This window comes from Ursus americanus, chromosome 24 (assembly GCF_024610735.1).
Source record: "Ursus americanus isolate L20-20 chromosome 24, mUrsAme1.1.p, whole genome shotgun sequence".
Classification (NCBI taxonomy): domain Eukaryota; kingdom Metazoa; phylum Chordata; class Mammalia; order Carnivora; family Ursidae; genus Ursus; species Ursus americanus.
The window spans coordinates 15434342-15451250 of NC_142150.1; the positions used below are offsets into that span (position 1 = coordinate 15434342).

The 16909-nt window shown below is 32.4% G+C and overlaps 1 protein-coding gene across 2 annotated transcripts in view; it reads right to left on the minus strand.

Moving 5' to 3' along the window:
- KIF18A (kinesin family member 18A) overlaps positions 1 to 16909 on the minus strand; it is a 79121-nt gene that overhangs the window by 26636 nt on the left and 35576 nt on the right. For both annotated transcript variants that reach the window (XM_045808585.2, XM_045808583.2), the window contains 2 exons: positions 14527 to 14648; positions 10015 to 10256 (listed from right to left, as the gene is read on the minus strand). In XM_045808585.2, the coding sequence (XP_045664541.2) occupies positions 10015 to 10256; positions 14527 to 14648 (364 nt within the window). The remainder of the gene's footprint in view (positions 1 to 10014; positions 10257 to 14526; positions 14649 to 16909) is intronic.

A 16909-nucleotide genomic window follows, 5' to 3' on the forward strand; every position in this document is an offset into this window, starting at 1 on the left:
AGACATTGGTTCTACTAGTATCTTTTCTTTTATTGTACTTTAAGATAAAAACCACTAACATGAGGTGCAAAATTTAAGAAAAGTAAAGGTTAGAGACAGAAATATTACTAAATGTGAGTTTCCAGATGGATAATGAGGAAATCTTGACTTTTCATTTAATGTCAGAAATTTTATCAGTTCCATAAATAAACCTTGCTGCCAGCACCCCCATCCTGCATGGCACTCAGTGAATGTACTTTCTGTTTTCCAGACCTAAAATAGGTGCATGTTTTACTCCAAGTAAATAGACATTTAGTTGGGAAGCAAAGATTTCAAGTCAAATAACTATCTATTTCAAAATCAAGTACTGACATTGGTAAAGTACTAAAATGAACAAAATTTAAAAAGTTACTTCTTATGAAACAATACAGGCTTATTAATATGAGAAAAATTAAAACAATCCATATAACAAAAATATAAAATATATTTAGTGATTTAATAACAAATGTACAAAATATATATAAAGAAAGTTCTAAAGCTTTGCTGAGAAACATAAGAAAATATGAATATGGAGAGAAAAACTATTCTAGAGTGAAAAGATCTGAGAGTGAAAAAATGTGAAGACAAAATTTATAATTCTTTAAAAAGATTTTATTTCCTTGGAATTGAAAAAATTGTGCTAACATTCATTTTTTAGTCAGGGACAGCCAAGAACATTTTAAAGACAAAGAATAACATGGGGTACCTGGCTGATTCAGCTGGTAGAGTGTGACTCTTGATCTCAGGGTTGTGAGTTCAAGCCCCACATTGGGCATGGAGCTTACTTCAAACAAAATAACCCCAAAAAATAATGAAGGGGGACTAGCACTGCTATATATCAAAAGATACTACCAAGTATCAGCTATGATAATAATAGCTACTAGGTCTATGACAAACAAATAAGCTAAAGAATAGGATATAAATCCAATAAATAGAATTATTTGACTAATTACTATATTTAAAACAAAAGATGGACTGTCAATGTGTTACACAAGAATGTCAGGCTCTTTGAAAAAATTTTAATTCTTGCATGTTTTCTTATATCAAAATAAATTAGGAGAAAACAAAAGTAAAAAAAAAAATAAAAACTTACAGATAAAAAGGGCTTTTGAGGAATTATTCCAAAGGCAGAGAAAAAAAATGAAGCTATTGTATGACATAGAGTTTATAAATTTCAGTATTAAAAAGAATATCTCAAAGCTAAGAGTAAATGATAAGCTTGAAGAAGAGATTTGCAACATGTATCTTAGAAGAAAGAGTTAATATCCCTTGATGATCTCATCCAGTCCTATGGCTTTAAATATCATTTAAATGTTAACAGCTCTCAAGTTTATATTTTAGTTTAGACTTTTCTTCTAAACTCCAGATTCTTATATCCAACTGCTTACATGATATCTCCACTTGGATGTATCTTAGACAAATTTAAAATGCCCCAATTGAACTTTTAGTTTTCTGCCATCTCCACCCTACAAGTCTTCCCTACGTGAAGGAAGTCTACCTGAAGTCTTCCCCATCTCTTTTAAGGTGATTTGATTCTTTCAGTTGCTAAATTCAAAAATCTTAAGAGTCATCCTTGACTTTTTCTTTCCCTCACATCCCAAACCCAATTGGTGATGAAATCCTGCTAGTTCTACCTTCAAAACATATTACAATCTGACTACTTCTCACCAACTCCATTGCTACCAACCTGGTCTGAGCCACCACCATCTTTTACCTGGGTTATTGCAGTAGTCTGCTGTTTCCACCCTTGGCAATACTATAATCTACTCTCAACACGTTGGCCAGAAGGATCTTTTGAAAACATGATGGAGATATGTTACTTCTTTCCTCGGATCATGCCATAGTTCCTGATTTGTTCAGAGTTAAAGTCTAAGTCCTTATAATGACCTCTAAGGCTTTACTTGATCTGTCTTCCTCCCCTTGATCTTTGTGATCTCATCACTGTCTACTTTCTTTCCCTTTCCTTTTGTACCAATTATATGTCCTTCTAGCCATTCCATGAATATGCCAGTCTGCATTAGGGATCTGCATTACTTGTTCTACCTGAAAATGAGTCTTCTCTCATGAATCCATGTGACTAACTTTGTGAACTTCTTCACATTTTATCAGTGAAGCCTACCCTGACCATGCTATTTAAAGGAGCAACCTCTTTCCTGCCCCATTCCTGAACTCCTCTATTTCTTTGCCCACAGCATGTACCACCTTCTAAGATTCTGTTTAATTAAATTATATTTATTGTCTTCCTGCACTTAGAACGTGAACTCCAGGAGGGTAAAAAGGTTTGTTTTGTACTTTGATGTATCCTTAGCATCAGATAAGTATCTGGCACATAGTGGAAGTTTAATATTGTTGAATGAATAAATATCTGTATCCTAAGCTTTTGTAAATATGTGACAATTTTTACAAAAGAGGACTACGCCAGAAAAATGTTCAAATGATGACTAGGTAATTCACAGAAAAGAAAATAGACCCTTAAATAGATGAAAAAAATTCAATTATACTAGTGAACAAAGGAAAAATGGAAAGAAGGTAATACTTATGACTGAAATTAGCAAAGCATCAATAAATAACTAGCACAGACAAAAGAGGGAGAGAACCCCAGATTTAAAAAGATTTAACAGATTTATCAACCAGTGATAAGGTATGGGCCTTGTTTGTATGCTGATGGAAGAACTTAAAAAGAAATCATTTATGAGACAGTGGGGGAAATTTAAACACTGATTAAGTAGATATTTAATGACATTAGATATGAAAAGGACATTATGTTTTCTACAAGAGACACTAAGATGTAAATGGAAGAAATATATGCTGAGATTTCCTTCAAAGTAATATATTATAGATATAGATGGGGTACAGAAAAGCAGATGGGGTTCTCAAGACTAGCCATAAGATAATTCTTAAAGTAAGGTGAGGGGTTCATGGAGTTCATTACATACAGTATTCTTTGTACTTCTATGTATGTTTGAAAATAATTTTCTAAAAATTAAAAATTGAAGACTGTTTAACACCAAAAGCTGGTTAAGACTAAAAGGAGAAAGGAGCTCGTCTTCTCACACTGATGATGGGAGTTAAAACTGGTATACTCACATGGGGGAAGGAGGTGGAAGAAGTTACTAAGCAATATATATTATAAACTTTAAAAGAATGTGCTTATTGCTTGAGTTAGAAATTTTACTTCTAGGAATTTAGGGGTAATCAGACATGAGCACCAAGATAAATATACATACTTCCTTACTGCAATACCATTTATAATAACAAAAATTTATTATACAATCTAAATGCCTAACAATAGAGTACAAATTAATCTCATCAGACTTTTAAAAGCACAGTGTGTATGCATTTTAAATATAAAGACTGCTGCTGAACTAATAAAAACTCTTTAAAGGTCTAGCACCAGAAAAACAAAACAACAAACAAAGAACTGAATTCAAAACTCAAATACCACACAGCATTTAGTATTTTTGAAATTTAACCACAACAAAAAATAAATTTAACAACAAAACCACGTATTACTTGTTTATGAGAGTATAGGAAAAAAGTCAGTGACACACATGTAAAGCTTAGATGAATGAGACACATTTGATTCATGTTTTGCTTAAGGTGAATCTCTTCAATTTTACTTAAATATTTGTTAAGACTACTACCGATAATATAATTTCAGCAATATATGCTATCTGGGTATCGCTTCATATCTTTAGAAATACAAACATAAGTTTCACTATTTATGCTTTTTTAATGAATTACTTCAGTATTCTAAGACTAAGAAAAATAAATATTTTAAATGGACTCATTTTATAGCCTATGCCCCTTCCCTGTTACTCATTTTTAACTTCCTATTCACAGTGAATACAACATTCATAATTCATGGAATAAATAAGACATACCAAACAAATAGTTAATCTGAAATCATGTGAACAAAATATTAAACAAAACATAATAAAAACAAAACTCACCTTCTGATACACTTTCAAAAGGAAATACGTATTTATAAAATGTAACCTGACTTCAACAGTTTTTCCTTTTAAAAGTGTTACGAAAAGGAATTAGGAGCCAAATAAATGTTTTACTGTTGACAAGTATGGTCTATGAAATTACATTGTAAGTGAAATACGGATTTTTAAATAAGTAATAATGACCATCAGGTGGTATTTCTAGACCTTGGTGTTAAAACCCTATTTCCTCTCCAACATCTTGAATAGATTATAAAGAAAAAAATCAAGGCCCAAAAGGTGTGCGAGAATCTGAAAATATCTTAAGTTTTCTTTTCAAAGATCTCAACTAGGTTAGTTTTAATGACAATTCTGCTTTATTAAAGAAAAAGAAGATGTAACTATGTATCTCCAACTTCCCAGTCATTTTAATGTAAAAATACAATACAGGGAACTTAATAATAGAGGGCTAGGTAATTCAGACCAATCTCTACTGAAGGCAACAAAAAAGTCTGGGTGAAATATAAAAAACATATGCTTGAAGGCACAGAGGAGCTAATGAGATTGTGAAGAATTACAGGCAAATATCAAGAGAAAGTTGGGAAGCTCTGGAAGGTAATCTCTCCATTTACAGCTATTTTCCCCATGAGGTTTTTTGCTGATCCTGAAGGAGGTGGCAGAAAAGCTTAATGACATTGTTGAGAATTTGGTAGAACTGGGGTGTTGGAACTGGAAGTTAGGGACCACTAACCAAAGTTCTTCATAAACCCTCCTTGCTTTGAGTTAGATCCTTAACAGCTTACATTCTAGAGGGTAAAACAGGGGTAGGCAGGCCCTAGCAGAAGCTGCAGTGTAGTTTCAAATGATCCCAATCCCTAAAATGATTGTGCATTGTTAATGCCACCAGGAGCCTAGAAGAAGCAAATGTAAATCCTCTCTGAAGGAAGACATTATTATCAGAAGTCTTAAAGTATTTCTATAAACAATTCTGCAAATACATGTCTGATGCACAAAAATTAGTATGCCTTCAAGAAAATGAGACAACGTGAAAGAAGACCAGCAGAACTTTACATCAAAAACTAGCGATGTACTGTATGGTGACTAACATAATATAATAAAAAAATATTATTAAAAAAAGAAAAAAAAGAAAACCAGCAGAAAGAAATAACAGAAACAGATGCAGAGGGTTCCAGACCTGGGAATTCTCAGACACAGTCTTTAAAATAATTACACCCATTGTGTTCAGTGAGAATTTTTGCCAAGAAATGGAAACTATAAAAAACAATCAAATAGAAATTCTAGAACTGAAATATAACTGAAGTTAATAACTTGATGGATTTAAGAAACATTTGACATAGCTGCAAAGAGAAAGTAAACTACAGAATGTGTGAAATTTCCAGAGAGACAAAAAATAAAGAAAAGAAGGAGAGAGTAAAAAAAGTCACAGATAGGACAAGGAGAAAGAACCGTGTAATATAACTGGAGTCCCAGAGGTAGAGGACAGAACAGAAGTAGCAGAAGCAATATTTAAAGATATAATGGTTAAGAACTTCACAAAACTAATGAAAGATAATCCAGACACAAATTCTGAAAGTTCTATGAACCCAAGTAAGAGAAGTAAAAATAAAATTATATAGGTACAACATACCAAAACTACTAAAACTCAAAGACAAAGAGAAAATATTTTAGGAAGTCATAGGTCCATTTACACTCAAGGAAGCAACACTTAGAATGACAGCTGACTTCAACAACAATAAGGACACATAAGATAAAAATAATATCTTCAAATTGCCAAAGAAAAGAAAATATTAAACTGTAATTCTATACCCAGCAAAAAAGTCTTCAAGAAAGAAGTAAAATAAATACAGCTTCAGACATATAAAAACTAAGAAAATCCATTATCAGCATATCTACTGTAAAGGAAATGCAAAAAGATTTTTTAGATGAAAAAAATTATCTTGGATGGAGATGCAGAGATGCCGAAAAAATGGAGAACAAAAAAAGTAAATGTGAATATTCACTATATAGACAATAAAAAAACACATTTTATGAGTTTAATATATAGAGAAAAATAAAATATAACAGTGGTATGTCAGGGGAAGGGTTAACCCATGTTAAGAATTTTAAGCTTCTAGCATTGTCTGAGGGTGAAAGTAACATAGTTACTTTGATCAACAGACTTTGATAAAGCAAGGATTCATAATGTTACCCTAAGGGTAACTACTAAAAGAATATAAAGACAGTGTATAGACTTCTAAGCTCAGATGTGAAAAAATGGAATATTAAATATCACTCTGTCACTTCAAAGCAAAGTTCAAAAGAAAAATAATTTGGAATAAGCAGGACAATTAGAAAGCAAATCACAAGACAGTAGATTCAAAACCGATATCAATACATTCATCAAATAGAAAAAGAAAGAATACTTTATAAGATAAAGACTGATTAACAGAACAAAAAGCAAAATCCAATTATGTGATGTTTCTGAGACACCTCTGAAATAAATAAGATTATAGATTTAAAGTGAAGGAATCAGAAAAAAGATGAACCATGAAAATACAGGCCAAAGAAAAGTGGCGTAGCTATATTAACATTAAAATAAACTTAAGGTTAAGAAAAATGACTGGATTAAGTACATTTTATTAAAAAAGATGTAAGAATTCTGAAATATGCAGATGTAATAATATAATTTCAATGTATGAAAACCAAAAATTGACAGAACTACAGAGAGAAATATCCTCTAAAACATGTCCATGTCCTAGCCTCTGGAACCTGTGAATATGTTACATTACATGGCAAAAAGGATGCTGCAGATGTAATTGAGGTTATGGAATTTAAACAAGGGAGATTATCCTACATTACCCAGTGGGCCCAATCTAATCAAATGAACCCTAAAAAGCAGAGACTTTTCTCTAATTGTAGGCAGGAGAAACGAAGCAGAAGGGAAGATGAGAGAGATTCGAAGCATGAGAATGAACTGTCTTGCCTTTGTTGACTAGGAGATGAAATGATGAAGAGGGCAATGTGCCAGGGAATATGGGAGACCTCTAAACACTGAGAATGACCCCTGGCCAACAACCAACAAGAAAACAGGGACCTCAGCCCTACAGCTGCATAGAATTCTGCTAACAACCAGAATGAGCCTAGAAGCACATTCTTCCCCCAGAACCTCCAAACAAGAGATCCAGCTGGCTGACACCTTGATTGGCCTTGTGAAATTTTAAGTGGAGTAACTAGTTGAGCCTGCTGTAATTCTGACCTACAGAACCCTGAGATAATAAATCAGTGTGATTTTAAGTTGATATGTTTACGTTAATTTGTTAGCGTGGCGATTGAAAACTGATGCAGAACAGAAAAATCCAATGTAAAAGAGGGAATTTTTAATAGGTCTCTTTAGTATATGATAGAACATGAATTTAAAAAAAAAAGACTGTAAGAATAAGATTTGAAGAACACAACCAATTTGGCCTGACTTATATAGAATATTGCAATAAATGACTACAAAATATACATTATTTATAAGCACACTTGAAACATTTACACCAGCCTACTATATGCTGGGAATAAGGTGAGTCTACAATCTTTAAGGATTAAAATCAGACCAGGTATTTTCTCTGAATACAATTCAATTAAGCTATAAATAAACAAAAAAATAGAATGGAATTTGCCATAGCTTTTTGATATTAAGAATAAATAAAAACTAAAATCAAAACTAACAGTTTTATGAAATAATTCTTATTGGATGCCTACATGACACTTTAAAGTATGATTCTCATTTTAACTGTTTCTCCAAACCTGAATTCAAATGCAAATTTGCTCAATCTGGAAGTGTAATTTTATATAAAAACTGATTAAAAAAAAAAAAGAAATGCTCCATGGGTCGAAGAAGAAATTACAACAGAAATCAGAAAATAATTTGAACTGAATAATAATCTAAAATATTATGTATCAAAACTTGTGAAATGAAGCTAAAGCTGTGTTTAGAGGGAAACCTATGCACATTATTGCATAAATTAGAAAAATCAGGTGAAAGCTAATGAACAAACATCTTTATCAGTTAAACGAAAACAGCAGCATAAACCTAGTAAAAGTAGATGGAAAGAAATAATAGAAGTAAAGATAAAAACAGATACAATTAAATAGAAAACAATATCCACAATGAAACAGGAAACATCCAAAAGGAAAATGCAACAAAGCAAATATTTGATTGACAGTTGACAAGGGATCATAGTAAAAGAAATAAAACAAATACACAAATATACAGATACTTGCCTCATCTTCCTCTTAAAATATACTGATGCAGCATCGGTGATAGAAAAAAGCAATAGCTGCTAACATCAGAAACTGAATAATTTTTGGAAGTTGGAAATTACATGGATTGGATCAATGGAAAAGCCAGAAGAGAAAAGTCAGGACCCCAGCTATTATATACATGAGAAATGCTTTTCTCAAATCTGTAAACTCAGAAAAAAAAGAATGGGAATAGACTTATGAGGTAATTACCAATGATAATCAGTTTAACTGATCAACAGATTGATTGTGATGTTGTATGGTAAATTAAAAACTCGCTAAACAAAATGGAGACCTCCTAGTATCAGCATTGGAAACAAAAGTAGAGTAAGCCTTGGGAAGATCCAGACTTCTAGACAGACAGAAAAGTTTGGAGGTGAAGGAGTAGAGCAGGAGGCAGTTTTAACCAGAAGTAAAACTCTAAAGCACAACAAACACCATCAAGTCAAATGAGTAAAGACCTCAGAGAAGATGAAACAATGTCACTACTAATATGAGAGCTGCAAATTTAAAAAGAATATATACTAGTTCAGTGTTGCTGCTATTATTTGGGTTAAGGTAAAGCTGAGAGAGGGATCTCATAAACATTTGTCATAAAGAAAATTTTGGACTTTGACAGATTAATTTTTAAAAATTTTTTTGTTCTATATTCTAATAAATCAGTCTCTAGGAATCTGATATACATGCACAAAAATGTGAATATAGAAGCATGCTTTCTGATGCCCTATTCACCAATAAAGCAATGGTTAAATAAAGTATGGTACATCTGTTGTCTGGATTCTCACAAATATTAAAAAAAAAATAAGGTAGATTTTTCATGTACGTACCCTAACAATAAACTAAATAAACTAACAACAAATAAAAAAAAGCTGTACATCAATATATATATAATATGCATGAAACCTAATGAAAAGCTAGAGTTAGATTATGTAATTATGTAATACAAATATTACACACACACACACACACATACACACACTGCAAAGATAACCAAACTACTAAATTAATTTATTTCTGAGACAGGACACAAGACTGGGTTCTGGGGAAAGTTGAAGAAGGCATTCTACTTCTACATGTAATTCTATACTGTCTGAGTTTATTTTAACCAACATTGTATGTTAGTTTTGCAATTAAAATGTCCCATGCACACTTCTATGACAGGAGAGATAACAAGTGATATGGCAACAAAATATAGTTTATTCTACACTGTTAGCTGATTTTAAGAACAGATTATTATTATGTATTACAGAATATAGTATTCTTAATTCTAATCTTTTTTTTTTTTAATTTTATTTATTTATTTGACAGAGAGAGAGACAGCGAGAGAGGGGACACAAGCAGGGGGAGTGGGAGGGGGAGAAGCAGGCTTCCTGCTGAGCAGGGAGCCTGATGCGGGGCTCCATCCCAGAATGCTGGGATCATGACCTGAGCCAAAGGCAGATGCCCAACGACTGAGCCACTCAGGCACCCCGTTAATTCTAATCTTTAATCCTTAATTGAGGTTAAATTTTAAAGAAGGATGGAGGTAAAATTATTCCATCAAAAATGGGTAAAATAACCGTTTTATTGCTAGAGTTATTTAGAACATTAAGCTTACTTGCTCTTATACCTTTGAAAGATACTGATTCACGAAATTATTCTAAAGGCAATTTTCCCAGTAATTCTCACAAAATAGCCAAACCTATTAAAAAATTAACTATACTGTAGATTGATATATAGAGGAGGCTACTCTTTAGAAGTAACCTTTTAATTTACTTAATACAACAAAAGCTGTACTTACAACAAGGAGGAGACTGAACTGGTGGTCCAAGTTGTGGAAAGGTCATAAGAACAGAAACCTCTGGTAGGTCATGTTGCTTTATAGTATGTTCAGTAGTTTGGTCAGCCCAAACCACCACTTTTTTCCTCTCTACCAAATGTTCAATTTCTTTGAAGTCAGACTCAAAAGCAGCATTTGAAAGGCCAGCTTCTTTTAATGCACAATACTGTTTTCTTAGGGTGGGAAGTAAAGCATTCAATACCCTATATAAAGAAGGTAACAAGAAAAGAGAGATAAATATTAAATTTTAAATATATTACTATAGTTCTCCATAACATCCAAAGTATTAGCACATCATTAGAATGACACCCTGTACATGTTTTCCTTTAGAATGCCTTAACATATTCTCACTACATTAAGTATAGAGTGAAAAGAATCCTGGATGGGAATTATGAGCATCAGGTCATATTCTCAGCTAGTCTTCACTTGCTTCCATCTGACCTTGGATAATATACAAACTGAGGTTTCTCCTCTATAACTTGGGGTACAACTAGACAGTCACTACTTACACCAGGAGACTATTGTGAGAACTAAATGAGTTAAATACATATAAAAGTCTTTTGCAAAGCATAATGTGATTTATAAAACAAAGATACTATTGTTACTGATACTAAGTACCATGGGATTAAAATGAAAAATGAAAAAATATACTCTTCAGTGGTAAGATTCATTTTAGGTATGTAAAATTTCAAAGGAACCATACTTAACTTTCTTTCAAGTTAGCTCTTCATGAGCTAAAGCAACGGTTTTCAAAGCCATTCAAAGGCGTTCCAAGTGGAAGAGCTGTTCCAAGGGTGGTGGGTAAAGGGAATCGATGGGGCACTGGTTTCTTGGCTCTGATTCAAAATCTTCTCTACTGCTATCAATCAGAGCAGCACTGAATGTATCTTTTTATGTATTAGACTTCCGTGTAAATGTTCACTGAAGAAATGCCACAGCTAAACAGTTATAAACTTATACAATTAATCAATGGTTCCTAACTTTTATATCAAGATGTCAAACAACTTGAGTGGATCTTGAAATGCTTCGGTGTTGGTTGTTTCAGTTGATTCATAACATCCAGGAGAATGGAATCATTTCAAATACGGGTAGGGCAGTGGGAAAAGGACAGGCACTAATTTTATCAAGCAAGGAAGGAAGGAAGCAAGGAAATAATTGCTTTACTATCCCAGAGTCTTAAATATTTAGATAGTAGTATAAATAGTCTGTGACATTTTTCTTTTTGCTGTGGGTGAGGAGTACTCCATTTACGCCAAGGAAGCAACAACTATAGGGAAAAGTCATTAAGCATAAAGTCAATTAAAAAGAAAAAGATTATTTATTGAGCACCTATACTAATCAAGTGCTGTGTGGAGAAGAGATAATGAAGAAGTTTAACAAAGAACTTTTCTTTCTAGAGGTTTGGATCTTCCCAAGGCTTACTCTACTTTTCTTTATACTTCATAGGTATGAAATGATATCTCATTGTTTGGTTTGCATTATCCTGATTAGTGATGCTGAGTACCTTGTCATGTACCTGTTGGCTATCTGTATGCCTTCTTCGGAAAAATGTCTGTTTAGATCTTCTGCCCTTTTCTAATCAGATTGTTTCTTTTGTTGCTATTGAGTTGCATGTTCTTTACATATTTTGGATATTAACTGCTTATCAGGGATGATTTGCAAATATTTTGTGTCATTTGGAAAGTTGCCATTTCACTTTGTTGATGGTTTCCTCTGCTGTGCAGAAGCTTTTTAGTTTGATGTTCATTTCACTTATGTTTGCTTTTGTTTCTTTTGCTTTTGGTGTTAAATCCAAAATATCATCTCCATGCCTGATGTCAAATAACTTATCATCTGTGTTTTCTTCTATGAGTTTTATGGTTTCAGGTCTTATATTCAAGTCTTTAATTCATTTTGAGTTAAATTTTACTTATGGCGTAAGATAGTGGTCCAGATTCATTCTTTTGCATGTAGCTGTTCAATTTTCCCAATATCATTTATTGAAGAGACTGTCCTTTCCCCATTACATATTCTTGCTTCTTCTGTCATAAATTAATTGACCATATATGTGTGGGTTTATTTCTGGGCCCTCTACTCTGTTCTGTTAATCTATGTGCTTTTTTATTTTTTTTAAATAACAGTGCAGTTTCTTTTTCTTAAAGTTTTTATTTAAATTTTAGTCAACATACAGTGTACTATGTGCTTGTTTTTAAGCCAATACCATAATGTTTTGATTGCTATAGCTTTGTAATATAGTTTGAAGGAAAGAAATCAGACAGGAATTATGATACCTCCAACTTTGTTCTTCTTTCTCGAGATTGCTTTGGTTATTTGGTGTTTTCTGCATGCTATACAAATTTTAGAATTTTTATTCTTTTTCTGTGAAAAATGCCATTGGAATTTTGACAGATACTCTATTAAATCCATAGAGTGCTTTGGACAGTATGAACATCTGAACAACATTAATTCTTCCAATCCATGAACACAGACTATCTTTCCACTTACTTATGTCTTCAATTTCTTTCATCAATGTCTTATAGTTTTCAGTGTATAGGGTCTTTCACTTCCTTGGTAAAATTTATTCCTAGGTATTTTATTATTTTTGAGGTAATTGTCAATGGGATTGTTTTCTTAATTTTTCTGATAGTTTATTATCAGTATATAGAAATGCAACAGATTTCTATATATTGATTTTGTATCCTGTGACTCTACTGAATTCATTGATCAGTTCTAGTAGTTTTTGGTGGTCTTTAGGGTTTTCTATATATAGTGTCATGTCATCTGCAAATAGTAAGTTCTAGCTCTTCTCTCCAATCTGGATGCCTTTCCTTTCTTTTTCATGTCTAATTGCTTTGGCTAGGACTTTTTTGTCTCATTTTTTTAGATTCTACATAGAAGTGAAATGCATATTTTATGTTTTGATGACACATTTTACATCTTTTTATCTTGCATATCCATTAATTATTGTAGAGTTATTTTTATTACTTTTTCTTTTAACTTTCATATTAGCTTTACAAGTAATTCATCTTCTACCTTCACGATATATTAACTTTTACCAGTGAGATTTACATCTTCATGTTTTCTTATTACTAATTAGCACCTTTTCTTTTCAGCTTAAAGGAGTCTCTTTAGTATTTCTTATAAGGCCAGTTTTATGAGCTCCTTTAGCTTTTGCTTTTCTGGAAAATTCTTTATCTCTTCCCCTCAATTCTAAATAAGTGTGCTGGGTAGTTTTCCTGGTTAGAATTTTTTTCTTTCAGCACTTTAAAGGTATATTATATCACTTTTTGCCTCTGCTATACAAGGTTAGGCTATGATAGTTCATCACCTTCATTATTTTTTTATGTCATTTAATTCTTTCAAAATCTTTTAAAGAAAGTATTATAATCTATTTTAACATTTAAGAAAATTAAGGCTTAGTGAGATTAAATAATTTATGCAAGGTCATACTGTTAATATAAAATAGAATTTAAGACCAATTTCAAAACTCATACTCTTTCTACTATGCTATATTGTCTCTGTCGATAATATTTTGGTTCAGCAATTTGCTAAATCAGTAAGAGTTAGTCAGAATCTTTTTGTCCATTTGAAACTAAAATTCACCTTAAGTGTATTAATCTATTTGTTTAATACAGTAAATACAGTATGGGCGAAATAAATTAATGGGTTTATTTGATACTTTAACTCTTGCTGGTGGTTTGAGTGCTAGTAAATGAATATTCATGGTCTGCTGTAGATAGAGATATAGAAAGCATAAGGAGATTAGGTTGAGCTTGAAGAATATCTCCCCCTAAAGTTTTCCCTTTCCTTTTCCTCTTTTTAAAATAACTATCCTAATGTAATTTCCTTTACATCAGAAGTATGGAAAATTAATTACTAGTTATTTGAGAATACTAGAACTGCAGAATTTTATACTAGCAGAAAACCCTTAGAGAAATAAATTTTTCATCTTTCCAGAGCTTGAAAGTGACACCTAAAGAGTTGACTGACATATCCAAGGTAACAAAAATAAAGACTGCTATACTTATTTTACTATTATGTTTCAAAAGATGTTACCACTGAGCCAGTAGAGCATGAAAGAGCTACTATAGCATAACATAAAAATTGGGACAGTTGAGGTTAAAAAATATACACTTTTAGTAACTTCATTTCAATGACAAAAAATCATTCTGGAATTACAAATACTTTAAAAACTGCCCACTTAAAAATTGAGCTGGTGTCAACAGTAATTGCTTCTAATAATAAATTTTTATAGAAAAATGCTTTCAAAACTATAAAGCACTAAAAATATTAGTTGGAGAAGAACCACACATTTTATACTTTCTCAATGTTTGCTAATTCTGCATACTTTCTGATGCTGGCAAACACTTAAAAATAACGTATCCTATACCAAATAAAACTCAATTTTCTTGCAGGGGAAAACCACTTCTATGTTTCAGTTTCCTTAGGTCTACAGTGTTAAAATTTATAGAATAGATAAATCCATGCACTTACGCCTCAGTTTGCCTGTGTTGTTGTTCTTGAAGACAAGCTAGATCCATCATATGTTTAATTTGTGCTTTCAAATCTTTGTTCTGGAGGTGCAAATGGTGACAATGAAGATCTTTATTGAGCTCCTGGGGAAAACAATGCAAACTATATTTCAGATTCCTTTAAGAATGTTAAAATTAAATAAATTTCAATAAAACTTATTTTATATTGGTGCTAATAGTTTTAATTTTTTATGTACAAAATGATAAATATTTAGGAATGATTTGAAAAATAAACATCCTGGTATAGGTGATCTACAACTTACGAGCAAGATAAATTTTAAATTTCTCAGGAACTAAATGTTAGGAACTCAGAACAAATTTTATTATGATGACAGTTTCTTGGGTCTATCCAACTTCTTGATAATGCTGTGAAAATATGAATATGACTAGTTTTTGCTTAAATGTCACTTCTTCAGGGCTTTCCCTGAGCATTATATTTAAAGATGGATACTCTCCACCCCCCATAGTCTCTGTCATAGCACGGATCAGTAAAATTTTCATTTATCACTTTGTTTATAGTTTCTCCGTCTGTACTTAGAATGTAAGGTTCACAACCAGGACAGGGGGTGTGTCAAACTGTTTCAGTGTTATAGCCCCTGTATTCAGTGTCTGGAATTGCATGTAATAAAAATTTCTTGCCTTCACCCGATCTGGTATAAGCTTCATCCTAGAGCAAAAGTGTGAAAAGATTTTGTAGGTTTCCATTTTCCTAAACCTTATGTGGTTAGCTGCAAGTGTTCTCTAATCTACCCCCCTAAAATTATTTATCTTTCCTTAAACCTACTGAACCTGAAGTAGGAAAATGTCAGCTAAGTGGTTATACTAAAGTGTGAAAGGGATAATCCAAAGGCATTCTTAGAATCCTTAACTGGGAAAATTTTGGTCAATATGATGAAAGGAAATGAAATCTTCTGGACATTTGAGGGGGCTGAGACAGCAATCCCATAAGCAGGAGAGCTATGCCAGCAAACTTCCTCCTGGGGACAAATCCATTTTAGCTTTTCAATACTCCTTCCCAAACTACAGTTGACCAATGATTCTCTAAAAGCTTAAAACTGTTTTTCCTTCTTCTTTTTTTCAACACTTTCTATGCCAGTGGTAGGCACTATGACTGGGAAACAATATCATTTGATGTATCTGAGATATAGTGAAATTGGGGGTTGTTTCTTCACATGATTTATGATTATATTTCACCCTCCTTAGGGAGTCAGGATGGTATGGTTACAGCACTGGCCTGAGTCAGGTCATCTTAGAAATGGTCTCAGCCAGGACACAAATGTTACCATAAGCTAAAAATATAGTCTTTATGGAGATCAGTTTACTTGACTAAATTTAAGAGCTTGACTAGATGATCTCTTTAGTCTTTTCCAGTTATAAAATTCAGTGACCCTAATGGTCTGAACATATTTGCCAAATATTCCATCTTTTCTCTTAAAAAAATCCCTTCTTTAAATATTTCCCCTGCTAATTTTATTCTTTGATCTTCTTGAATTACTTGTCTCTTAAAAAGGCAAGCCGTGATTATATAATTATATTAGTCAACAATAGGCCTTGGCTAGCTTGTCATCTTTGGAAAGCCAAGTTTACAATTTGAGTCTTTTCTCGTCTTGAAACACTAATGATGGACTCTGATTGGAAGAACATGGTCTATTCTGAGAATTACAAGTAGGTTAGTAATGGCTAAAGTGAAAAATATAATGAGAGATTATATATAAAATTTGAGAGGTAGTCAGGCCTGGGAAATCATAACAGAGTTTGTATTAGGGAGAAAGCGGTAGAGAGTGATATGATCAGAGTTACTTTTTAGAGAGCTCATTTTCATTATAGTGGAATTTGAATGGAAGCAAAAAGACCAACTGTAGCAGTCCAATAATGGGGGATAGGAGTCTGAATAAGGGTAGTTGCAGTGGGAGACAGAAAGAAGTGAATAGATTTGAGAGGTTAAGGGATAGATAATGCAGAAAAGGTATAGAAAAAAGAGCACCAATTTGAAAGTCACAGTACTGGGTTTGTGTCCAGAGTTATATGACTGTGGGTAAGTCCTTTTGCAAAGTTATGTCTCTGCTTGCTTATATCAGCTGTGAAAATATCCATGGAAAAAAGAATTGAAAGTGAAATTAGGGTTGTAGGAATAGAAGCAGTTTTAATTTTATTGTTTTTTAAAATTATTTGTGATGAAATTCATTAAAAAAATAAGGACTTAAAAATAAACTCTAGGTTCACAGGTGTGAAAAAGTTTTGCTTAAGAGAGTTATAGAAGGCAGATTGCTAGAAAAATTAAATCTGGCCATATTGAAAAAAATGTAAATTTACTGAAAATAACCCAAACAATATTAACTTTATAA